Source organism: Lagopus leucura, unplaced genomic scaffold (assembly GCF_019238085.1).
Source record: "Lagopus leucura isolate 7727_CA_CO unplaced genomic scaffold, USGS_WTPT01 Super-Scaffold_73, whole genome shotgun sequence".
In the NCBI taxonomy this organism is placed as follows: Eukaryota; Metazoa; Chordata; class Aves; order Galliformes; family Phasianidae; genus Lagopus; species Lagopus leucura.
This window is the reverse complement of record NW_024962252.1, coordinates 59,417,915-59,444,668: the sequence shown is the minus strand read 5'-3', so window position 1 is coordinate 59,444,668 and position 26,754 is coordinate 59,417,915. Positions and strand designations below refer to the sequence as shown.

General features: G+C 34.0%; 1 protein-coding gene across 2 annotated transcripts in view; it reads right to left on the bottom strand.

Annotated features, from left to right (window-relative positions):
* The window catches only part of PACRG (parkin coregulated), a 192,509-nt gene that overhangs the window by 128,155 nt on the left and 37,600 nt on the right, over positions 1 to 26,754 (bottom strand). For both annotated transcript variants that reach the window (XM_042895291.1, XM_042895292.1), the window contains exon 3: positions 21,405 to 21,539. In XM_042895291.1, the coding sequence (XP_042751225.1) occupies positions 21,405 to 21,539 (135 nt within the window). The remainder of the gene's footprint in view (positions 1 to 21,404; positions 21,540 to 26,754) is intronic.

Sequence of the window (26,754 nt, the reverse complement as noted above, 5' to 3'; positions counted from 1 at the left end):
CCCCTTAAAAATGTTCCCTTTTTAGTATCTGAATTCTGTTTGCTAAAACAAGGCTTGCTTAATGAAGACAATGGCTTATTATTTCTTTAAGTGGCACAGCAGGGACCAAGTATTACAGGCCCAGTTCTTTCAGCCTCTGCCAAGGACACAAGGAACAAAGAGGCAGGCAGTAACTGGAGGCAAATAGACCTCTCCTTACACTGCAGTTTGTGAACACTTTCCTCAGAGCAAGCAAGACCCAGGTCTCAGCTATTCTGGAACTCAAAGACAGGGTCTTTTTCTCCTTATTCCTGTAAATGACTCACACATTGCAAAAAAGCTCATAGCAGCAGAGACAGCACCAGACATGGAGCAAGGCAAAGCGGAGGAGGGGTAACACAGCTAGTTCCAACACAAATACATTCATAGTGAGCCACCTAATGGTGGCAGAATGCTTTCTCCCTTTTCTATTAAGGAGTTCCTGTGGGAGACAGCCTTGCAAATAGGCACTGGATAACGCCCTAATTGTATTCTCTGCCAAAGCACAGAATTAGATGGGAAAAGAGGAATTTTGACAACCACAGCCCCAGCACTACGATCTACTTAAATTTTAAACATGTTTAGCAGTGTTTCAAGTAAGAATAAGTCTCAGAGGCACACATAATGTCAAACAAAGAATAATTATTTCAGTTGCCATACTCTGTCTTTCAATTTGTCCTTTGTTATTTTATATATATTTTATAATATGACATTTTGACCTATAGGATGTGAAGCATGGATTTGCAGATAAGGATAATTTTCTGATCTCCTGAGATTATTTTGTCTGAATGGTTCACAATTAAGGCTTGGCTGAAGAGCCTGCAAATTTACTCCTCTCTTTATAAAATTAGCAGTGACTCGAAAAAACATTTCTTGATCAGAACACTATGAAATGTCAGCTTCAGTTTCTTGAAATAATACTAGGAGCTTACCCACTATATCTATACACTAGATTAAATATTAAAAAAATTTAGAAGATAGATTCTTCACTACTTTTGATGATCTTGCTAACAGGGATGAGGAGATAAAAAATTTTACTGTTTCTGAGGAAGTAACTATTACCAGTTCTGAGCTATGCTTTCTGGAAGGCTATTTGTGATATCTACAGCCATGTCATCCTTAAGAAAATCCAGCACAGAGATGTAAATTAAATCATGCTAAATGTTGTCATTCCAAGCTACTTCAGAAAATAGTTCCATAGCAACTATTTCTCCATCAACCCTTATTGTCCGCACTGAAGAATCTTTCTTAGATGCTTTTCTGGTTAAAACAGTACTGTTTTTTTAGCAAATATTTTTTAACTATCAGTGTTCAACAAGCTGCCACATAAAATAGCAGCTAGTAACGTAGAAGCTTTTGTCCTCATAGCCTTCTTCATTATCTTATCGTAAAACAGAAATCAAGGAAACAAATAGGACAGATTTTTAAGTTTTGTGACAGTAGCTCTTAAAATTGCTCTCGTTTCAGCTCTTTGGATAAAACTCGAAGTATTGCTTGACAGTGCAACTCTGCATTTTAAAAGCTTCATTAGAAGTTCAAGATTGTAAGATCACCTCTGGCCCTTTAGAAAACAACCATGCTGACTAATCCATTTACCTTAATATGCAAAACTGTTAATATTAGACACAGACCACTCAAAGAAGAATCACTATTTCCTTTGAGTTCAGTTCTGCTGACTGTCCTTCAATGTGCTTTTTCACTAACATTTATAAAAAGAATAGATGAAAGAAATCCTTCTGTTCAGTAACATTTATTTCACTCCTTACTATTCAATTTACATTTATGGTATCATATTACAATACGATCCCTTCATATTCGACTTATGCTTTAGGTAATCAGTAAAGAAAGAGAAGAGTACTTTCAAGTTCTTAATACCATTACAGAAATAATCCAAGGAAAATGAACTATATGGAAGAATTTCTTTTAGCTCATTAAACAAAATATACGCGACTAAATTACAGCAACTTACTTGAAAAAAACCAATTTGTTGTATACACTAACTTTTCTGAAATAATGCACAAACTCTTAAGGAAACACAACTTTATCACAAAAGATTACAGTAACCATTAGAATTATGTTGGTTCATTTATGAACCCTTTGGAAAATAGTATCTTAATTTTGCCTTGTGCAGATATTAAAGGATTCTTCTTATGCTCCAGGCTTACCTTCACTAGGAGCAACGAAATAGCTGTTGTGAGTAATATTTCACGCCACCTTCTGTACCTATTGAGATCTTGCTGCATTGAATACCAACTTCTTAAGAAACAGCTTCCACTGTCTATCTTCCCATGACATCTAGGGCAGATTTTCTTCTGCTGAATTACAGAAAGACAATCTCTTCCCTAGCCCTGCTGATACAAGTCAGGATGCCATTGGACTCCTTGACCACCTGAGCACACTGCTGGCTCATGTTTAGCCAGCTGTCAACAAGAACTCCCACATCCTTTTCCTCCATGCAGGTTTCCAGCCACTCTGCCCCAAGCCTGTAGGTCTGCACAGGATTGTTAGGGTGCAGGACCTGACACTAGATTGTTGAAGCTTGTACAATTGGTCTCAACTCATCAATCCAGACTATCAAGATCTCTCCACAGAGCCTTCCAACCCTCAAGATCAGCACTTCCTCCCAACCCAGTGTCATCTTCCAATTTACTGTGGGTGCACTCAATCCTCTTGTCCAGATCAGGAATTAAGATATTAAACAGGACCCAGGAGCTGCCACAATACTGATCCCTGGTGCATACAGTTTCATAGGAAAGTCTAAGATATATCAACTACTGTTTTTATAGGGAGACAAAAACATTATGCTGTTTCTTTCTTAAGTATAGAAGGCATTCTTTTTTCTTAATAAGGTAACATTTACTCACCTATGCAGAAATATGCCTTTCAAAATACATCTAGCAAATTCGTTGTTACAAATACATGCAATGTAATAACAGAAAATGGTTTAAACCTTAATTCTGGAATACTTCCAATGTGCATCTACAGTGGGTAGTATAGGACTGATAAACATTATTTATTTTCAGGATAAGGATAGGATAAACACAGAAAGAATGATTATGAATCTAGTACTAAATAGCCCTGAAGCTGAAATAATGAACTCTGCAATCTTATGAAAAACAAACATTATAGCTGCTTTGCAATACAAAATGTAACCTTTGCATTATATAATAATGTGAAAAATTTTTATTATAGAACCAAGCTTCATCTCTTTAACAGAATGAATTTATATATAGAAGAAACATGATGCAACGTGCCCTTATTCCATTAAAATTTCCCTGTGTTCTAGATTGTCTGCTTGAGTTTTTTCAGGCACTGCACTTAGGACCCCTTGACCTGATCTGCAGAAATGTCAGCTAGAAAATAAACAAATAAGCAGGTTTTTTTTTTTACTTCATTGCGTTGCTTTGCTTTAAGGAGAAGATGTCTCACTTGTGGCTGGAAGGTACACTTTCCAAGTCATCAACTGAAACATTTGTTTCACTTGACTGACGTAGAGTAAGTTAATTCTAAGTAATATTAAAAATATTTTAAATTTTGAAGAATGGTTTCTAATATCCTTTAGTTAAAGACTTAAAGCCTACATAAAAGTTGTATTAGTCAGCAGAAGATGCATTTCAAACAGAAAAAGTAAATAAAATTAAGTAATCTGGTTAGTCAAGTCTTCAAGTAAAATGGCTTGCTTTGTATTAATGGCTGAATTGCTAAAATAATTACCAGAGTTAAGCTGAAATTAGAAATTACTGACGCAACATTCCCAAGGACTACTGATTCAGTATTTTATCTTTTTAAAGCTTATGTGTGTGTAAAACGGATTTAAGACTTCTTTCATCCTTCACTCTGCTGTTCTATCCTATTCTACTGCTTCAGTTTACTGTTCTTTAATTTCCATCAGTGAAACAATCTACGTGGCTGCACTATATTCCAAGTTACTGTACCAACCTGATAAAAAATAAACAGAAAAGTAAAAATACAAAGCCAAAGACATATCTTTAACTGGTTTTAAAATCTATCAGACTAGAAAAAAAGGCCAAAATAATATCAGAATAACTCTGCCCAAGTGTCATTCTCAAAGAGCAGCTGATTATGTATCACCTTCAGACTAGCCTCAGCAAAACAAACAAACAAACAAAAGCAAACTGCAGCCAGAGTACAATCAGACCAAAGAGTTTGAAAGGATACTTGGATCCTGTGTGTTAGATGTTTATTGCTTGTCCCAACACCACATCTGTTAGCTTTCCAGGCATTTCAGTATTCACCTAGTTTCTAGAGTTTGTGCTTGAAAACTCATTTTCACATTATTATTTCACATAATTTACTAAATTATCAGAATAAATCAAATGTTAATAGGAAGAAAGAAAACATATTTAAGCATGATGCATATTAGTTTAAGCATACTGTTCATTAGTCACATATACAAGAATGTTGAAATGTGTAAAAAATAAGTATTTAGACAAACATTGGATATAGAGATAATACTGTTTACTAAGGAAGACAAGTTCAATAAAGTATTAAGCAACTAAGAAATATTTCATGATAGGTTGTATTTCAGTCACTGGATCATTTTTTTTAAATAAGGTTTTAAAATGGTTCTTTATAAAAACCGTAGCACGCATTGGAGTACAGTTTAAACATTAAGCCAGTTCAACCAGTTAAAACATTTTCCTTGTAGCAAATTTTGATGTAAATAAGAGTAAAGAGTCAACTTCTAGGTGCAGGTAGCAGAAAACATTTGGCTCAAAAAAACCATGATTCGGCCAGGTTGCATTCCACAGAATTTTCAAACATATAACCTTATGTAACGCTATAATGGGATGGAAAGTACCACAAAAATAGTGCAGTGACAAAGTCTTTGACTACAGCAAATGAGAACAAGCCCAAATGCAGCAGCCACAGGAATAAAGGAAAAGAGCCGTTTACCTTTAGAAAGCCTCAAATAGACAGGGATCTCCAGCAAAAGACACCCTCACCTCCACTGCCAATGCTTAAATGAGGTCTCGGAAAGGGTGGAGCCAGGATCCACCCCTTCTGGTCACTCAGGCACATTGCATCACCTGAGCACCCCTAGATTAGCCCTGCCTTCCCACCAGGTGCTCAATCACTGCTTCAGGCCATGACTCAGCATTTCTGCCACACTTTACTATTTAACAATATTACTAATTATTTCAAAGTATTCTGAAATGAACACTGATCAAACAAGACTCGCTCACTATATTTTGCTCAATGGCTGTAAAGAATTCAATACAGTTGTATGATATGCCCTGGTAGGTTTTAGGCCATGGTAGCTTCTACTTGGGTTAGTGAAAATTGTTTTTTAGGTAGGACGTGAAAGATCTGAATCAAATATCTTCCATATAAAGTCACTTATTTCAGATAAATCAGATCAGACTCAGCTACCTTTTAAATCCCTCCTAAAACAAAAAGCAGTAGGTTTTATATAAATATTATTTTAGAGATTTAGCATATTATACCACCATAGAGGTGAAGAAATTTCATAGGAAAATTAGAATAACCATTCTAATGGGCTCGTATTTTGCCCTGCGGGAATAGTTTTGACTTCTTTACAGAAGTAAGAGCAGTGTAAACAGCCACCTCTTTGTGAGGAAGTATGCAGAGGTATAGAATTAATAATTAAAGCAGAGAAAACAGTTTGCTGCTAGGCAGAACTCACTTCCACATTCTCAGGCATGCCTGTTTGATAAAAGAGGAACAGCACAATTCTGGGAATCCCAATGTGCATTTGCTACGTTTCAATGTTAATCTGACAACCCAATACCAACTAGAAACTGGCAGTGTGAATCACCTTTGGTGTATACCTAAAAATTAAACCACCTTTTGGAGGATTATTTTAATCCGGCAGACATCATATTAGGAGATATTGCTGCATTAGGTAATGATACTTCTGAAAACTAGATGAATGATCTAGGATTTTCAGGGCATCAGTGAACAAATTACTTAGCAAAAAGGTATGGGGCTGGTGCTCCTGCTCTTAGTGATCATCATTACTTCTTACGTGAAAGTTACCAGCTGCATTTAACTAATGCATTATGTAAGTATTCCAAATCAACTTTATGCAAAGTCATTCACATAGTTTAAATCACCTTCTGAGGTGGTAAATCCATAAAAGTTTGTCTTTCTATGCCCTTGAGAGCAAACTGATTTATTGTCCTAATTAACTGCAACTCTTTACACAAGAAGCATGAATATTACATTGTTGTCTGCAGTCAGAAATGTCTGTAGACAAGAGATTTCTGACAGACTGATGGAAAGTGCTGTTTATTAAAATGCTGTGTGAGTAGGAAGTTACATTCACTTCATTCTTTCACATTTTTTGTTACGTATAGTGTAGTGACACCTATTGTAACAAGACTGATAAAATTTTATTGCCTTTGATTATCTCACAGAAACGTATCAATCCAGCTAATGATAAATAAAATGGAATATTTTGTTATATATTTCTAGTATCATTTATAAATTAATGATTTGAATAAGTTCAAGTTTAAAAACGATTAAAAATCCATGCTTAAATTCAATAAGGACTGAATTTTTTCCTTATCAGATAATCTTCAACTACCAAAAATAATTATTTTGGGAGGGAGTTATGATGACTGTAAGTTGTTTATATTTTGTCAAGAAAGAATAGGACAATTTTAGTAATGCTATCAAATGGTTTTATTCCAGCTATTTTTCTCACCTCTTCAGATGAGCATCATAACATATAATGAAACATAACTCATCAGAAACAAAAAATAAATACAGTTGTTTTTTAAAAAAGTGTATAATGTGTTTAGCTTAAACTAGAAATCTTCAACTAAACCTCAAAATTGTGAAGTAGTATTTGAGCTCAGAGTGAATCAACTACTCAGAACTGTACGCGGGTAGGAATTTTACACAGACGAGCATATTCTAATTTTCAAAGGTGTAAAATACAATATCTGTGACAGGCCTAAATTCCAAACCTTTGTACACTATGGCATTTTGTACCAAATGATGGCTGTTCATGTTTCCACACAAACTGCTGCATGAGAAGAGAAGGTTGGACTTTGTCACAAACATAAAATACACTGCAGTTGTTATTGTTTTCACCTGGTTAATGTTTTTTTTTTTTTTTCCCCTGCAAGTATAAAAACTGTGAATATATTGAGCAAAAAAATCTTGCTAAGATCAACTGAAAATGCACATTGTCTTTCACATCTCAGAAGCACATCGTGATAGCTCAAAGGAAATTGAAATTCATCTGAAATTTAACTAAATCCAAACTGGTGTCAAAGAATGTTTTTGTCACAGTCACAGGCTTTACACTGGGTCTCCAGCCCATCAGCATTGGAATAAGAGCAGCAAGTCTCCAGAGCTGTTATTAAAGCGCAAGGCAAAGCATGGTCTTTTTAAGGGTCCAAGGGCAAGATAAGAATCATGAAGTTGGACCATCATAGGTGATACAGGTTCTTACAGGTTTATAAGTATTCATGGGTTTATAAGCATTTATGACTCATTAAGTGTACAGTCACCATCTTCTGACCACTTCTTTGGACACAAACAGAATGTCAAAAGGCAACTGTCACAAAACAAAACATAGGAAGTTCTGTCTGAACATGAGGAAAAACTTTGACTGTGATAGTGACAGAGTACTGGAACAGGCTGTCCAGAGAGACTGCAGAATCTCCTTCCCTGGAGATCTCCAAAAGCAGTTTGAATAACGAACAATAGCAGATTCTGCCTGAGCATGGAGGTTGGACTGGATTATCTCTAGACATCCTTTCCAGCCTCAACCACTCTGTGTGACTCTGTGATACCAACATAGGTTAGTAATTCAGGATCCTCTGAAAACAATGGATATGGCACAGTTTTAGCACCAAAATCAATTATTTCCCTAATTTTGAACTTCTATACTTTAGAAAAGAGAAAATATTAAAAAAAAAAAAAAAAAAGGGCAAATCCACAAAAAATGCCTGAATTGGTAAAATTGCAACTACATTTTGGTGAACGAATGCAATAGATCTGAGCTTAAACTATTGGTCTTAGTTTCAGCTGGGATGGTATTGAATAGAGCTCAGTAGGTACGGGCCAGGCCCCAGCACTCTGAAGTGATTAGTGCCCCTCTAAAATTGCCAGGGCAACTGATCTTCTCCAAATATTCTACTAGTTTTTCAGGATTTTGCAGTTGAACAACTGCAAAAGTGAAATTCTAAACTACTGGGGGTGCCCACCACTCTCTGCATCATCTGCCCATATGATCCCACAGTCCCTGCCTCAGAGCAGATCACTGGGTGATATTCTTAAATGACCTTAACCTGGAACACATTTGCGACACATACTAATAGGAGAATGTTGATTTGAACATCTCCTGGTACTCAAAATTCTCAAGAGCTACTGTAACTATTCTAGGAAAAGATGTAAATGTGGAAGAGAAAGGGAGGCTGACGAACTGCTGGAAAATGTCCTTCCATGACTCCTCCATAGCCTGTCTCCCAGAGGAGACAAAGCAAAGAGTATTATTGCTAATGATATCAGCAATATGGTTTTCAAAACTTAGAGATAACTGCAGTGCTGAATACACACATCACATCAGTTTCTATCTATTCTATCACATCAATTTTATCATAACATGAGCCAAAGCCACCTAGTTAACAAAATATGAACCTTAATCCAGTGCCTAGCAATGACAAACACAGCAAGGAAAATAAACAGCAAGCAAGGTACTATACGACATAGTTCAACAAGAAGATTCTCAAAAAGCTCCATAGGGAAAACATTAGCAATCATTAGAGAACTAGCAATTATCAAATAGCCACAACATTGTGTTAACACGCTCCAGACAGATCTGCTATTATCTCAACTCTTTAGGGCCCACACTGGGCATCCAAAAGACTGTTGTGGTTTATCCTGGCTGGGGCTGAGTACCACACAGTCATTTGCTCAGCCCTTCTCTTTCCCAGTGGGATTTGGGTGAGAACTGGGGAAAAAAGAACAACAATAGAACTCATGGGTTGATAGATAGAATAGTTATGTGTGTGTGTGTATAACAAGTGATGGAAAAGTAATTTCTGACCATCCCCCAAGCAATGTGCATCTAGCGCCCCATGTAGCAGTAGAGAGAGAAAGAGAGGGAGAGAGACAGAAACTCCCACCCCCTTCAAAACTCCTTCCACATGATGTCATATGGTATGGAATAATCCTTTGGCCAGTTTAAGTCACATGTCCTGATTCTGTCCCCTCCCAACCCTACTTTAGTATGAGATGAGAAACCGGAATGGCCTTGGCTCTGGACAACGCTGCTTAGCAATGACTTCAAACATCAGTGTGTTATCAACATTGTTTTTTTCCTGAAACCAAAATGTAGCATTATACCAGACACTGTGAAGAAAACAATTCTGTTCCAGCTGATACAAAGACACTATCCCTTTTCAAATCAACTGCTATTCATATTTATAAACAGATAAGAAAGCTGGAATTCTACCTAAAACTTTGAAAGTTACGTACATGCTTTCAAAAACAAGTATTTTAGAAAAACATGAAATGTAGAGATGTCAGCAAGAAGTTAAAAATGAAAATAGCAGCTGTTAATGTTTGTCATTTGACAGCTAGAACAACACTGAAAAGGGTAAACTGAAAGAATCTCACTCTCATTCATACAACTTGACTACATATGTATGGCATGTAGATTGGTGGCAGCTTAGACATCATAGTGACCATGAAATCTTCTAATTCATGCATTTATACAGTTGACAATGGAGCAGGAAGATATCAGACGTATTAAATAGGAAAAAAAACAATATTTTTGTTCAAAAAATATTTAACATCTGCATTTTACATGCTTTAATTTAAATTTGTCTTTAGATAAGCATATGAAGAGGAAGAAAATCCTGTTTAATTGGGAAAGGTGAAAGGTATAAAAGAGTATAATCTACCTAGAAGCCAATGAAAAGCAATAAAGACAACCCTCAATTTTTTCTTTAACATGTCCGTTTTTAGAGCAGAACTATGACACAGCCCACATTCCTAAAGAAATAGGTATTTAGACAGAAGTTTAGATTAAGCTGTAAGCAATACTCTTTGTTTTGCTTCTTTGTAGCCTGAGGAAATTTTCATTCAATATTCTTATCTCTTTAAAGATCCTTACTTGTGATCTTCTAGGTATTACTTGTCCATCTTTTTGTAATGAGTCTTTAATTAAACACACATTTTCCTGAACATATGAACATAATATTTATTTTAAAACACAGAAAATCAGTTACAATATGAGATATAAATTATTTATTTTTGTTTGATGTGCCAGTTGGTTTTATTTGGGTTTTTATCTCTGATGAAACTTCTAGAATATCCTGCAGCACTTAAATTGTTTCATTTTACAGAGACAATTTAGCTACCAATTCCTTTAAAATCAAATTAAAACATATTATTTGGTCTGATATTGAAGCAAGTCATAGGGAAAACAAAAAACTAGTAACCCAAAGATGCTGTCACTTAGTACTACAGCATTTATAATTCGCCAAATTACCTGTTTCCAGAGCATTAATGCGCAAAAGCTGAAAGCCAAGGGGAACCATCTAATTTAAATATTTAAAACTATTTTGGTTGTAACCTACCTCATATTACAGCTACTGTCACACAGACATACTGCTAATTGAAATGTACATACAGACTCTGACTTCAAAGGTAAAAGAAATTTCCATTAAATAAAAAAGGGCAAATCAACTGCCTCAATAGAATATTTATCAGACACATTTAAATAGGCTGTGTTCCAAAGGTATTGGCAATTTATTTCTTATAGATGCAAAAACACTAGGGCAGTTTTTATGAAAGTTACATAATTATAAGAGAACAAACAAGTGTAAATAACTTTTTCTCAGATTTAAGTACACCATCTCACTAACACTACTGCTACACATTATCAGCCAAAGCAAGGCTTCAGACTAGGTTGATTACAAAGTATTACCTACATGCTTAAATCTTAGAAGGAAGAGAATTTTTTTCATGCAACATTGGATAGTTACTTTATTCAGAGTAGTTAAGAAGTTTCAAGTTAAGAGGAAGTTTAAAACATTAAGATTTAGAGCTTACTAGTTAAGGAAGTTATTTGGAATCTTAATCTGAATGATTTCTATTCAAAGACACATATATAACAATTAAAAATATATTTTATTTGAATAGAAAGCTTAAGCCAGTTCCTGTAGAGCTGTCCTCATGAGTAACTTCACTTACAGACAAATAAATACAATTTACTATTTAAAGACAAGTAAATACTACTAATCAGGAGAATTAAATGTGAGGATTTAGAGCAGTTTAGATCCCAAATAAGAACTCTGCAGAGTAGTAGATGTGAACATGAATTTGATGTGAAAGGATCATAGGAGGCTACTGAAAATGACAGTGAAATAACAATTAATTAGTTTATGCTTTGGAAACAGTATAGGACAACAAAAATGATGGAGACAGATATTTACTCCATGTACATAATATAATGGGCAAAAAAGGAAATAATTGAAAGGTAACAAAATATGATAACATTATCACAAAACTGTTGTGTGTAGGCATCAACTATAATACAATTCTAAAATAGAGCCATTGGTAAAGTATGTATTTAAAGTATGCTTCAGTTAACTTTTTCCTACTAATTTGTACAAGACATGTAGTGTGAAGTTTTCTTAAATATCACACATTTTACGGTGTAGCATTTCATAAAGCCATATTATAACTACATTTAACACATATTCAACACAGTGAAATGTTTATGAATTGTATTCAATTTAAACAGTTTAATAACCCTACATTTTCATCTTCTTTAGTCAGTCAATAGCATACACATTATATGAATTTTACTTCCATTAAGCTGGATACTGACTGAAGTGTTAGAGGTTCATTTGTACAATAGACATAATTCATAGCAGTGGTCTCGTTAATCTGTCCTTCTGTGCTTTTCTCTATTGAGTTACGTAATGTTAAAAAAATATACTTGTCTGTGTGAGTCAGGACATTCATACCTACATAACAACAGACAATTGCGGGTAGCTACAGAGACTTTGTTATTTTTCCTTAGGGATGCTAAAGATGTCTCAACAAGCTCATGCCTGTAATGAATGATTCTTTACTGCATCTTACATGGACTTTATATAATAAGTCTCTATGTTTTACAAGGCAAAATCTGCCCTCAAATTTTAACATCAAAAGGCTCTGAATGCTCAATTTCTATATAATCTTCCTTATATTAAATATAAGATATATTCCAATTTTTATCTGAAAAATAGAAAAAAACAAAAAACAAACAAAAAAAATCCAGACCCGATAAGACAAAGTACTTAATGCTCTTCAGACTATGAGCCTCAAAGTAGAGAAGTCACAGTATTTCAAGAGCATAAATGAAAACATCAAAAACATATTGATTTTTATTTTGTCAATTCAATTTGTTTTGTCACTCACCACAGAACTCTAATATTTGGGTAAAAGGAGGAAGGCTGACAATGAATGGACAAAAAAGATATCATCCATTAATTTGGACAGGGTTCCAAATTCACCTTCAGCATAGACATACAAAATTCATCAAAGCTGTTTGTGGTACTGAACAGAACTTTCTGACAAATAACAACAAGCAGTTTTTAAGACACATGTTTTTGCTTGCAGTTTAAAGTGGAACAAGTCCTGTTACTTCCACATGGAAAACTTTGTAGTTAGGAAAACATTATTCAGTCCAAAACACATCGTAACAAGATTTCATGGCTATATTACCTACCTACCTTCTAAAAAATTGTGATCTTTTAGAACACAGAGATAGCTGTTTAACTCATGGAGGAGGAACAACTTGTTTTTGTCCAATGTGCCAATCTACCAATTTTTGAAGCTTACATCACTTGTGTCCTCTTGGGTCCACAGTAATGTGAATTGTCTTTATCCAAGTGCCTACCAAATCATTGTCACATAGAAGAAGTCGACCTTTCTTTTCAATCTATGCACTTTTCAGAAGGTATAAATCAGTTGACTTTCAAGCTCGATGAGATGGCATATGCCCTGGTTTGAAGAACAGATGGAGGCTTGGGGGGAAATTGTTTCTGCAGGCTTGCAACAAGCAGCACTGCTCCATAAAAGCAAACCATTCGCACTAATTTCTCACATAAATTATACAGGCAGGGAGCACCAGCCCATTCAGCAGAAAAATCTTTCATCTAGCTTTCAGAGGTCATTTAGCAAATTTAAATTAAAGTTATTTCTGATACATGGCTGGGTTTTCATCCCATATACTTTCAAGAGATGGCAATTTACATCAAATAAAGGGTTGGCTTTAATTGTGTATGTGGGGGAAAAGGAACAGTAAATTAACTGCCACAGTATTACTGTTTTCTAAAATCCCACTATAAGATGCAACTACTAATTAGCCACAGAGGAATTAATAATTGAAATGTGGCAGCTCTCTACTACAAGAATCAGGTGAACTGTCACTGCTTTTTGCAAGGCCTGCTTTAGATTTCAGCTGAACACTAGCATCCAAATTCAGCATTGATGTTCTTGAAACAAAGGAAATCTGATTCATATCTAAGAGAACATTAATATTTTTCCCTTGAAAAGATTCTTCTGTTAAGCAAATGAACATCTCATTTTTGCCAGTAAATATGGATTTTATTTATCTTTATCTGAATATTGAGAAAATACTTTTCAATAGATTTTTCAAATATAATTAAGAAAGGAGTGGAAAAGACTAGAAAACAGTAAAAAAAAAACAAACAAATAAACCTCATAGTAATAATCAGAATTCTATGATCCACAACTGTTATGAGGAAAAGAAGGCACTGAGTAGCCTTTGACTAATACAGCATTTTATAGAAAATATTATCTTAAATGTATAAACTAAAAGCAAGCAATGAGAACATTAAGTACTGAAATAGCTACATTCACTTTTATGAAATTTCATAAAAACTGATTTGCTGGAGTCTTTTGAAACATTATTTTGATAAGATTCATTTTGCATCACTAACACCACTTCTTTTTCACCTATTAAATATAAACAAAGTAACACTATTACATATAAACATAATCGGATACTAATTAAAACTTCTTAGATGCAAGATAAAGATTTAAGTTGATCCTACCAAAAGTACGACCAGAACTTTTCTGCAAAGCATTCAGCAATCAGATTGCTGTTCAGAAATGGATTGCTCTGAGAATCATCAAGGTTGAAAAAACTAACGGGATCAGTAAGAAAAGTTTTAGTATCATAGGGAGAAAAATGGAAAAAAGAATGGATATTATTTAGCTATGGCAATAAGGACCCCATTTTAACAGATCAGTTGGAATATGTTTTAATCCATAGAAAAGAGATAGTATTTATTCTAGTGCTCTTTTGTATAATTTCAGGGCACAGAGGGGTATAATTTATAACTTACATGATATCGCTTAAGAGATTTAAAAGAATTTTCTTTTAAAGGAGAATCAGATCACGGATATTAGGACGTGTCAATTTTAGTATTATTTAGAGCTTTTTTAAACAAAAGGAAACTAGAAGAATAGAACTGTGATTACAGTTTTTAACAATGTCTAAAAAAAAGTTGCATGCACATCAGTAAAGAAAACAGATAGTAATCAGTTGGGCACTAGTAAAACAGTCACAAAGAATTAGGAATGAGATTTGTCTAAACACACACAATCACCTCATGATTGTAGTTGCTTCAGTAAGTCATAGTGAGAGACTACAAATAATTTCAGATTCAAGATGTGATGCAACACACCGTTGCTGCATTTTGGGTTCTAAAGGAATAATTCTTTCTTGTAACTATGTACACCTCAGACAACCAGGTTCTATACTACTTATTTTTTCTGATTATTTTCTAAACTACTTCTTCACTTTAAATCTATTGCATCTTCCCCCCCCCCAGAGGTGGCATTTATAGAATTTGTTTCTCCAAGACCATTCATTTATATCAACTTACATTTCTAATCTAAGTTATTACATATTATTTCTGGATTAAGAAATTCCTGCTTTGAATTGCTCTCACTTAAATTCACACTGTAATTTTCTGTTATATCAACACAATTGTATTGGGATAGACGTAAACAAGATCACTGAAATGATTAAAAAAAAAAAAAAAGAGGGGTCCTCAGAGAATAAATAGAAGTATAGAAGAAAACACTGAACTACGTCCTAAAACATTCGTGAAGACATGAAATATAATAGAATACTAGCATCATTCTGTGCTGTAATTGTGGCTAATTGTAACATATGGCTGTCCTTCTTTTGTATACAATCTGCAAAAACCTTTATTCTGCGTGACAACATTTTTGATGGATTTAAATGTTTTCTTCAATATGACATTTGTTACTAACAAGGTATTAAAGAGTTTAGCAAAGAACAGAAGGCAATATATAAGTATACATTTGAAAATAAATTCAAAAGGAAAACATTTGTCATAGCCATATAGTTCTCTTATCTGAGAGATATCTGAAGTACCACTTCCATATTGAAAGAAAAATAGTTTTAAAATGCTTCATCTCTCTTCCATTCTTACTGATGTTTTTCTCTCCTTCATCAGCACATGGCTTTAACATTATGGACTCTTTTGTACTGAAAGTTCACAGGACTGTGAAGACATTATTAATTGAAAAAAACATACCCAATTCTTCTGTGAGTTAGTGAGATGAATTTACTCACAGAGATTTCAGATTAGTATCAGTGCCAGTATCATGTATGGTTTAGGAACAGAGAGAAGAAGAAATGCAGAAAAACTGGACCTTTCCTTTCTGATGGGAATAAGCTACTAAATCCTCTAACTCCTGGAATCATATCTCACTTCAATAAATGACAAAAATATTAATGGGATTACTCTGTAAGGTAAATGAAAACGCTAACTTTTATTAGATTTAAATTTTGGGAAGTCTTCCTAAGGCAACTTAAAGTCTATAAATGAAACAACATGCATTAAGTGTTTTTTCATGTGCATTAATTGAAAATAAACACTACAGAAATAAAAAATACTGAGGAATATTGCTTAGGAACTGTGCACCTTATCTCTTTCAACTATAGTGGTTGCTGCAGTAAATTATATTACCTCTCGTTTAAAACGTACCCCTCAATCAAAAATGATTAAACTTCACAAAAACAAAACAAACACACAAACCCCATAGCAGCTATTTTAGGGGTTGCTAGAAAGGAGAAGATTTTTCTAGTCACTGGGTATAGGTGCCAGTTTAATCACAGCAACTCAAAATTTTCTAGGCTAACGTACAACAGACAGATTAAACCAAATTAGGGATGTGAGGTGCTAACAAAAATTACAGTACTGTGGCACGTTTAGATTGCTTGTGGTCCCTTTTCCCAGAAACAACCTTCAGTAGTCTGCACAAGAAAAAAATCAGATGTCTCATGCAAATACACGACATTAATGGCAGGAGAACAGTCTTCTGTCCCTGCATCTAGTTTCTATCACCAAGAAATCATTTCGGTGTCAAAGCTTACAAAAGTCTCTGAAAAATAAACTATGTACGAAAGAGGATGAAGAAAAATTATAATGATGAAATTCACATCCTCAATGAAAATAGCTACAGCTACGCTGGAAAAAAAACAAAAACAAAAACAAAACAAAAACAAAAGAAAACCAGAAAGGAGACAAATAATATTCATTTTGACATTTTAGCTTCATGAAGAATTTTGTAGTTTTGAAATTGATTCTCTTTGAAATAAATAAAATTATTTTGAAGGATAGTGGCTTCTTTCTTCCACAGAGAAATATCTTTCATGATTAACTCTATTCCCAAAACAAGTGATTTTTCAAACATTCTGATGACTTTCTCAAATATGCAGAAAGACTGCATTTCAAACACATTCTGAAAAATTCAGAAATACTTTGTTGGATTATCAACTTCCTTAGTCTAAGGTTTAATTGCATTCTGACCTTCGTTAACTCATTATATTTTAAAATGGAAGTCCTTTCCAAGGACGGAGCAGTGAGCTTTTATAATTCATAGCTCAGTATGAAATTGTGCAAAAGTATATATTACTACATTTGTTTAAAGAAAATTGTGACATATATAAGTTAAAAGAGAACTTATGGATCCTAAAGAAGTAGCCAGAAGACTTATGAGATAAACATTCCAGCATATTCTTCATTAAAAAAAAAAATACTTTCCACTACCATCTAATTCTAAATTAACAGCGATTTATATTCTGAACTTTTATATTTGATCCACATCAGAGACACATTTTCAAACCATGCAATTATTATCCACTCTTTGTTACTGGACAAAATCAAATGCTTCAAATTTGGAAAGAATCTTGAACATTAGTTGAGTTGTTCAACCTAAGAAGTTTGTATATAGCTCTCAAAAGTTATTGCTTTATCCAAAAGCATGAGTACTATGTATTTGCATCAATTGTAAGATACTACAGTTGTATGTAATGACCACATTGGGATCATGAAATCAAAGAATTTAAATTAGATGTTCAAACATTTTACTGAGTTTGTGTGAATTTAGCAAAGAAATTCACTGACTGCCAGTAGACTTCCTGAGTGAGATCATAGAATCATAGAATCACCAAGGTTGGAAAAGACCTAAAAGATCACCCAGTCCAACCACTCACCTATTCCCAATAGCTCCCACTAAACCATGTCCCTCAACACAACATCCAGCCTTTCCTTGAACACCCCCAGGGTTGGTGATTCCACCACCTCCCTGGGCAGTCCATTCCAGTGCCTGACCACCCTTTCTGAAAAGTAATACTTCCTAATGTCCAGATGAATGTCTTGATTCATTTTCTATGAATTCTTTTATTTAAATTGTATTAAAAATCAGAAAATATACTGGTGAATTATGAGATGGTGAATTTTCACCAACATAATTCACAAAACATTCTTCATATTCACCTTTTGATAAAGATGAAAAGACAATTTTTCTCCATTTCTGAAAATGAAGATTAAGAACACCAAAACAGTCATGTCTTCTTATGGAAATATACTCAATTACAGCTTTTAACAACAGACCACTTAAATTCAAAATTATCAGAATGTTTAAAATTCTTTTTCTTTCTTTCTTGAGGTGATATTCCCTAAAGACAGATTTAATTTCCTGAACTTGTTATCATGATTTACTAAGATTATGTTGTAATCATATTTTATCCATTCATCTTTTTCCTTCAATTGAGTCAAAACAGGCTTATTTGGACTTGTAATAATAATAAAAGAGCTGAATGTAGAAATTATGTAGTGTAATTTGGCAACTTATCAGCCAGGATGCCACTATGAATTTCTAAGCATGAACACTTAGGTTGAAAAGTCACATGGAAACCAGATCTTGCTACAATAACCTTGTAACTTGAATCTAATTTGCTTTGGTTCTTATTTTAAGAAAAGGATCTTATGTAAACACTGTCATTGCAGTCAAAGTTTAATCTCATGAAAATTTACGATTAATTTGCAGTAAAAATGCTTCTTTCTAACTTCTGTCCATTTTGGAAATAAGAATTATTATTTCTTTCTTATTCAGAGAATCAACACATGTAGGTATTCTCAAATAGTTTAGAACTTATAAATTTATATCTTGTTCTCCCGAAAAATGGCTCTTCTACAGAGTTACAATATAGCAAATATTGAAGAGTTTTCAAAAATTTATGTAATGTCTGATAATTATGGCCATTTTATTTTGTTTCAGTAACTACCAAAAGCCAATCAAAAAAAACCAAACCACTGCATGTAATTAAGGAAGGAAAAAAAATCCTGTAGTATTTTCCTTTGTCAGAATAAATCATGTTTCTGAGACCCTCTTGCATTTTTTCTCATGCACCACTGGATATCCAAGCTAACAAGAGTCAAATGAACCATGATATAAATAGCATATAAATAAATAAAGAAAAAAAAAAACATAACAAAAAAAACAACAAAAAAACCATATCAGAATAAAACAATAATACCATGCTGTGATTTCAGGATTAAAATAACAGTTACCATTTCTTTCTTTTATCCTTTCCCTAGAACAATTTAACTCACAAATATAGTTTAGACAAGATATTTTAAAGCATTGTCCTAGACATATTAGTAAAATGGTTTTTTTTCTTTATGAATTTAAGCGGTATAGAGTAAAATATATTTCTAAAATGATTTAATCAATTTTACAAATAAATATGATGAACGAGAGAAAATGAGCCATTAGATGTATGTTAGCTATTTTGATTATTTTCATATCCTTAAAGCAAGTAAAAAAATATAAACATTTACTTTATCTGCATCTTAAAATAGTAACTAATGATGAACAATATTCTCAGCCCCTAGCAGAAGCATGCAGGACTTCAGAAGCTATGTAACCTAAAGTTTGAGCTAGAAAACTCCTATTTGCCTTCTACATCTTCTTAAGATGCACAATAATCAATGATGGTTGTGTGCCAAATTAAACAACAGCCTCAAGTAATTCTACTTTCTCAGTATTGTTTTCTTGAGTGCCTGCCACAAAACTCAGTCTAGATTGATCCATGAATAAATCAAGTGGATTGGAATAAGGGAAATAAGTTTGGGTCCTGCCATGTTGATAATAAAAGAATGGAACAGTGCACTACTACACTGTCTTCTTGGATGTATACTGAAGGAGTGATAATGTGTTTTGACAGAGAGGATGAACAGCAATACCAAAGGTAACTGCTTCATGACATAAGAGTCCTAGGTCTCACTAGCTACATGACAGTGTATTACTATGGTATTAGGAAGAAACTGGAGTGATAAGATGACAAATTGCAGTAAGAAAAAATCCTGCTGGGTTGTCCACCAGAGATTCTATATTGTGATTGTCTTAAGGTAGTAAGTATATCTTCAAACAATTCAAACTGTCAGATACAGGGAACAAACAGTTATTTTAGATGTCCAGCTTTAGTTTGAAGGCTCATAGAAAGTTAGTTAGCAAGAAGTCAATTAAGTAGCCAGTAGCATCATCAAGTGGAATGTTAATCCTTATAATGGAAGTATGTACACCAACTAGCAGTTAAAATTAGGTTAAATGTATCTCTCCATCTAATTTTGAGAAATTAGAAATTATAATGTCTCATGAAAAAAAAAAAAAACAACTGAATTCTACAGCTTATTGCATATGTTTGCAAATAATCATTGACTCTTACTGGGTGATGAAAGATTGAAATGCAAACTTAAACTGTAAACCTGTGAATTTTAATCCAGAAAAGTCACGATTACAGTTGTCTAAAGAATCGTTGCAATGGAATCTCATTCTGACTAGGGATTAGTTGCAAGAACTATTAATGGATCCTTGTGCTAATTTAGCATTGTTACTGCTAACAGTACTTTCTCACAGTACAAATGCCTATTCTATACCTAAATACAGAAAAAAAGCTTTCTTAAATCATAGTTACTAACAAATTATACAGTGACACTACAGCATAGGTCAAATCCTGTTGACATCATTAGCAGCAGAATCAGTTATGAGATTGCAAAATTTCTCCCATTTTGTTGAATTAACAAAGCTATACAGGTAAATTCTATATCATTTTCTCTACATTAAAAACTTTAAATATTCTATAAATCTGTTTTATTATTTTCATGTGTACCATGTTATTTTCCGTAACTAACATTGCTTTCAGTGAAATCTTATTCTAGTACAATAAACAACACAAAAAAGAATAATTCATGATAACAAAAATAATTAAATAGTAGGAGCAGGTTAAAGATCAGCATTCATTTTTAAAATTAAATTTAAAAGTCTGCAGTGGTTACTTAGAAGATTGGCAAGTTTTACAAATAACATCACCAAGCCTTTTAGAGAGAAACACAGCCACATTAGAATGGAGTCATTAGGCAATACATTTATTTTGAAGCCAATTAACCTTTTGTCAGAGAAATGTCGTAGCTGTAATGGTTTCAGCAGTGGAGGTCAGCCTCTAACAGGGGCACGTATGACAGCGATTACGCTGTCTGACATATGCTGTAGACTGAGAGTACAGCTGTGGAATGAGAATCTGCCTTCGTTTGTATTCTGCTCTGCATTTTCAGGGAGCAGGCAATCTTGACCTATCCATTTAGGTAATTAAAGCTTCTATTTGGAAGTGTCCTGCAGGAAGGTGAAATCTGGGGTAGATAAATGGCTGCTGCTCAGCGAAACCAACCACTTCCATCATTTGATGGACTGCCTGAAATAGGCTGCATTGCCAGGTCCTCATAAAAAGAGAGATGAATTGGGAAGGAGGCAATTCTCTAAGGCAAAGCAACTCTGTCATCTTGCTTTTTGCAGCCTATAATTTAATTGTTAGCTAAGGTAGACAGCTGAATCAAGAGCCTTTTTTTTAACAGCTTCCCCACCACTTTCCATTTTCTAAGAAACTACTTTGGTTTGTTTACTTCCAAGACAACCTTTTTTTGACAATTAGAGATGTCATTTCAACAAGCTCAGGTGGCTATCAAAGACATGTTATGACTTACCTTCCATGCTATTCTGTTCCCTTTCGTATCATGCTCAACAGCAATGGGGAAGTCTCCTCGTTCATAAAACTTGCGAAATGCTGTGGGCTTTGTTGGTCTCTCTTTAAATGCTCCTGCAAGTGGGGGCCCCCGTACCTTAAAACAGAAAGAAACAAATTCTACTGTAATTCCATGATAATGGAATGAAATATATTCAGGAAAAGCTTATATGACTGAACACAGAAAGAAATAAAAAACCTCACTGATCTCCCAAACTAGCTTGCAATTGTCTCTACAAGTTTCACTATCTGTTCCTTTTTGTTTGTTTACCAATATTTCATTCTCCCCCATAAAAACTTTGTATTTCTTTGTGGCCACCTCAGTTCCTGCAGCATTTTTAAGACAAAACCATCAAAAATACACTTACATAATAAAGTGCAAGTTCTTGTAAAATCAAGCATTTATCCTTGAGAAATCTTCTTTGAATTGTTTCTTTATAGAACTCATTTGGGTTGGTTTCTATCTAACACAGCTGTCTTGTCTTACCATTGTCTTTCTTTGACCTACTTCACTAGATCCTTTCCTCAGTTCTTCTGCACATGGCTTTTGTATGATTTCCAGCCCCTTAGTATTGGCCTTTCAGTATCTAAAGGGGAGCTACAGGAAATAGAGACAGACTCTTTATCAGGGTCTGTGGTGATAGCACAAGTGAAAATGGTTTCAAGGTCAGAGGGGAGATTTAGGTTAGATATAAGGAAAAAATCTTTTACAGTGAGGATGGTGAGGCACTGGATCAAGTTACCTAGTGTTGTGGTTGATGCCTTGTCCCTGGGGATTTCAGGGACTTGATCTATCTGTGGATGTCCCTGTTCATTGCAGAGGAGCTGGACTAGGTGGCCTTCAGAGGTCATTTTCAACTCTAAGGATTCTAGGATTCTATGATCAATGGTTGAAGCCTAGAAGAAGTGGAAGAGTCTACTCCTAAATCACTCCACTCTGCCTTTGTTGCTTTAGAAGAATATCTGATTCAGCTCCACTTGGTTCCTTAGCTATGTCTAGTCAGTGTATCATGTAGCCTGAGTACCTGAATGATAGTCCAATTCTAAAATGTTCACAAAGGAACTTTTTTCTCAGCCAAACTTAGTAGTAACAGTAACTGAAAACCAGCACAAAGATAACAGAATTTCAAATACTTAGAAGAAATCTACTGTTTAAACTAATTAACAAAGCTAATCTCAAATGCTAGAAGAAACTAAGAGAGTTAAAGTAATCTCAAATGCCCTTGACAATTACTCCCTGAGAAATTCTTGTCTGTATATTTTTTTTAAAATATATTTTATAGCAATGTCTGAGATAAAGACTTCATACAATTCTCTCCGTATCTTTCTTCAAAAATGCCACTGTGACTTGGTGCCTTTTATAATATAAAAAGCGTCATTTTCAAAAAAAGGCAAGAGCTTCAAGGATCATAACTCATATCCAGCATATTGTATTGTTCTAATTGTCTCATTATATGTTTCTCCAACTTCAATGACCTTGATGTTAGTTTCTAGCAGTACAGTCAGTGTTTCAGTGAATAGAACACAAGCATGTAACATTCTTTGCTTCACTTGCGTTATTCTGTAATTTAACCGTGGCAACCAAGATCAAAACTTGACCTTGCAATTTTTTTCTTTCAACATATTTTACCATTTTTTACTACTCAGAAGACTGACACAGTGTGATTGACCAGTGATATGCATATACTGTACTTTAGTGCAAACTGTTTAAACTAGGGCTTCTAAACTGTGACAGACTGCTGCATAGCGCTATCACCGATAGACCATGCCTAGTGAAAATAGATTTTACATGCATACTGTAATATTGCTTAGTAAACACACCTGCAACAGTAGAGCATAACACTCTGAGAAAAGCACTTCAAACTGATGTGAATAAATCTACTCTCGTTGTTCTGTAGAGGCACAATTTGTACTGTGCCATCAGGATAGGTGCTTTCACTTTTCTTTAGATTTTTTTAATCCTCCTTCCATGTATTTTTCAATATTGGTGTGATCTTCACACGTTCTTTAAGACATGTGTTTCCATAAAGTATTAGGAGTCCCTGTTCTAATTAAAATTTAACTTATATTATTGATAAAGAACACATTGTCTTGCTTACATGAGCTACAATCTTAATTATTTTTGGCAGACTATCATCATTATAGGTAGAAAAAGCAAGCCCAAACTACATCTTCTCTGAAAACAAAAATTATTCTTCCTAATTAATTTTAGTAGTTTTGGTATGAACTTTTATCTACTGCACTTCTGCAAATTTTCTGGTTCAATTTCTTCATATTCTTCGTTTGGAAACAAAGAAACTAGAGGAATAAAAATATCTTGGTCATCAAATATTACATATTATATATTTATATATATTTATACATAATATAAATATATCCTTTATTATTCCTCTAATATTTCTGACCTATAAAATGCGTTTAAAAAATTGTCAAGACATTTTTACTGCTGAAATGCTATTATATGTTATCCTTATTTCAATAGTTAGAAATCACATTTTAAGTAGTATGCCTACTCTGATCTGCCAACTGAAAAAAGCCAAACCAAACAAACAAAAATATATGGTACGTTTAAAAGAGTTTCAGAGAAGAACAGTGACTGAAGTTACAGAATGACTTTTACATAAATACAATGTCAGGAAAATGATTACTAAGGAGAAATGAAAGCAAATCACTGCTTCACAGAGAGAATGAATAGGGACTGATTTTCCATTGTTTCCCTCACTAAAAGTACAGAACATGAAAACAAGCCATTAAGTGAAAAATTTGGAACAAAGAAAACCAATTATGTATTCATGCAGCAACTCATGGATTTATGGAACTCCTTGCACAAATTCAGTGGTGAGACTTCTTGAAGTTTCTGTGCGTTCAAGATGTAACTGGAAAAGCTGATAAAAAAGAAATATATTCAAGCTTACCAAATCCACAGTATCAGTGATGAGAAACACAGTTGGTAGTACCTTTTCACACAACACAAATAGTTTTTCTGGTAGACCTCCTAGCATTATATTTAGTCTCTCACAGTCACAATAGGCTGGCAACTCATAGTTATCCTTTGATTAACAACAGCAACCATCTTTCACTGTAAATGAGCACTATGTTAATAACATAATTTATTATCGTTACTTTTAAGTGCATTACCCTGTATTTTATACTATTATATTTAATTTTCATTCTGCCACACCAGTTCTGAAAGGTTTCTACTTCCATCTTTGTGACACTCTAACCTTAATCTATTTTAATAACTACTCCAAGCATAGAATCAACTGTAGATTTCATTATATAATCCTATATTTTTTTAGATCGCTTATGAAAATATTTAATTAGGTTTGCTTGAGGAAAAATAAAGGCATATAATTTAGTTTTTTACAATTCCCAATTTATCTGCATTTATTTCATATATTTATTTTTACTTATAGAATCTGGAGATGAGACTTCCTTTTCTTCTCTATTTGTAGATAATCACAGTACAGACATTTTGATCATGAATTTGGATCAGTAGCTCTAAGAAGTAATAAAAGAGAAACAATTAAAATCTGGATCACAGTAAACAGGGGGAAACAGTTGCATAACCTTCAGATCAGTCAATTTCTTCAGGACAAAAAGCCAACTCTATGTCTCTTTTGTTTTTCATAGAAAAGACACATTTATCGCAGTAGATTATTGTTGAAAAATATTTTCCAACACGTATCTGACAATTCCTAACATCTCTTTTCCTCATGCAGATTTAACATTTTGTTATGTGTATCTCAATTAGGACCTTCCAAGCTGCAACAATTTCCCTATAAACTTAAGGAAAAATACAGAAATCAAAGGGATACATTTCTATTGATCCTGGTGACAGATAAAAATAATCTTCTTACCATGCTGCTTGCATGTATCATGCTTTTCAAAATCTTACAGAAATGTTAAGCTTTTAACTTTCAGAAGATGACTTTTACTGGCTTATGAGCAGCTGGTCAAAAAAATGGATTTCCTATGGGTTGGGTGTTGAGTATAATCTGAATTTATTTATAAAGAATCTGAATGATAGGACTAAATGCTCACTTATCAAGTTTGCAGATGCCATAAGACTGGGAGAAGAACTTATGTTTGAAGAGACATAAGACTGTACACCAGAAGAAATAGTAACCACAAAGAGAGAGACCCACACTGACAAGGAATAAGAGTTGCAGAAATATATCTTGCACATGAGATACATAATCCCAAACAGCAGTGCAAGCTGATTGGGTAGGAGATCAGTTAGGGTGTAACTTTGCTGAGAAAAACCTGGGAATTCACACTGAGTTAGTTGTACTTCCAGAGCAATGAAGGCAATCTAAACTGCATTTGTAGCAGTACCATCAGCAGATCAAGCACTTCCACTATTCTTGAGAACTGCTTACACAGTTACAATGCTGGCTAAAGTTTTGGTCCTCTCAGTTAACGACAAAAGCACTTGTATGTTCCAACTGACCATGAACATGATTAGAGGTCTACAGGTTGTGACAGAAGGTTCAAAAAACTGAGTGTGTTCAGCCTAGCTAGATAAGGCTTAAGGTAGGTCTAATCACAGCCTTCCAATTCCTAAAAGGCAGTTAGTGAAATGACGGTATTCTCTTACACAGGAAAAGAGGCAACAGGTGCAAGTAGCTTTAAAGGTAATTCTGAGGAAAAAAATCATTGGAGTGGATTGCCCAGATGTGGTGGAATACCTCCAAAAATCTAAAGAATTAGCTTGACAAGGAGTCTTAGCATTTAACAAAAAGTTGGACAAGATGCTCTTCAGAGGACCCTTCCAAATGTGGGTTCTATGCAATTTTATGTTTCTAAGTAAAATATACAATATGTTTTTGTATACTTTTCATAATTAGCTTAACCTTCCATTAGTGACTAAAAAAGCCCTAAAACATTCTGGAAGTATTCAGTTTATTTGAAAAAGCAGTAACAAATAATACCTTCATCAACCTAATAAAAATATTTCATTGCAACGTAGTTAGAAAGACTAAGACTAGAGTTCCAGTTAATTAAAGGCATGATGGCAAAGTATATGAAGCAATAAACAGCTGCTGAGGTTCATTAAATGCCAAAGAGAAGATAAACAATTTGATAATTGCAAAACTAATTTATTGTAGTGCTACTGAACTATACAACAAGATAAAAACTACAAGCCATTAAACAAAAAAAGTGAAAAATATCATTTTTTTCATTGACTCTTGGGCATTTTAAGCCATTTTGGTTGCATTCTTAGACATCAGTGATGGCACACTAAGAAACTGAGATGTCTTGCTGTAAATCAAGCACTTCATTGGATGCTATCTCAATCCACTGCTTCC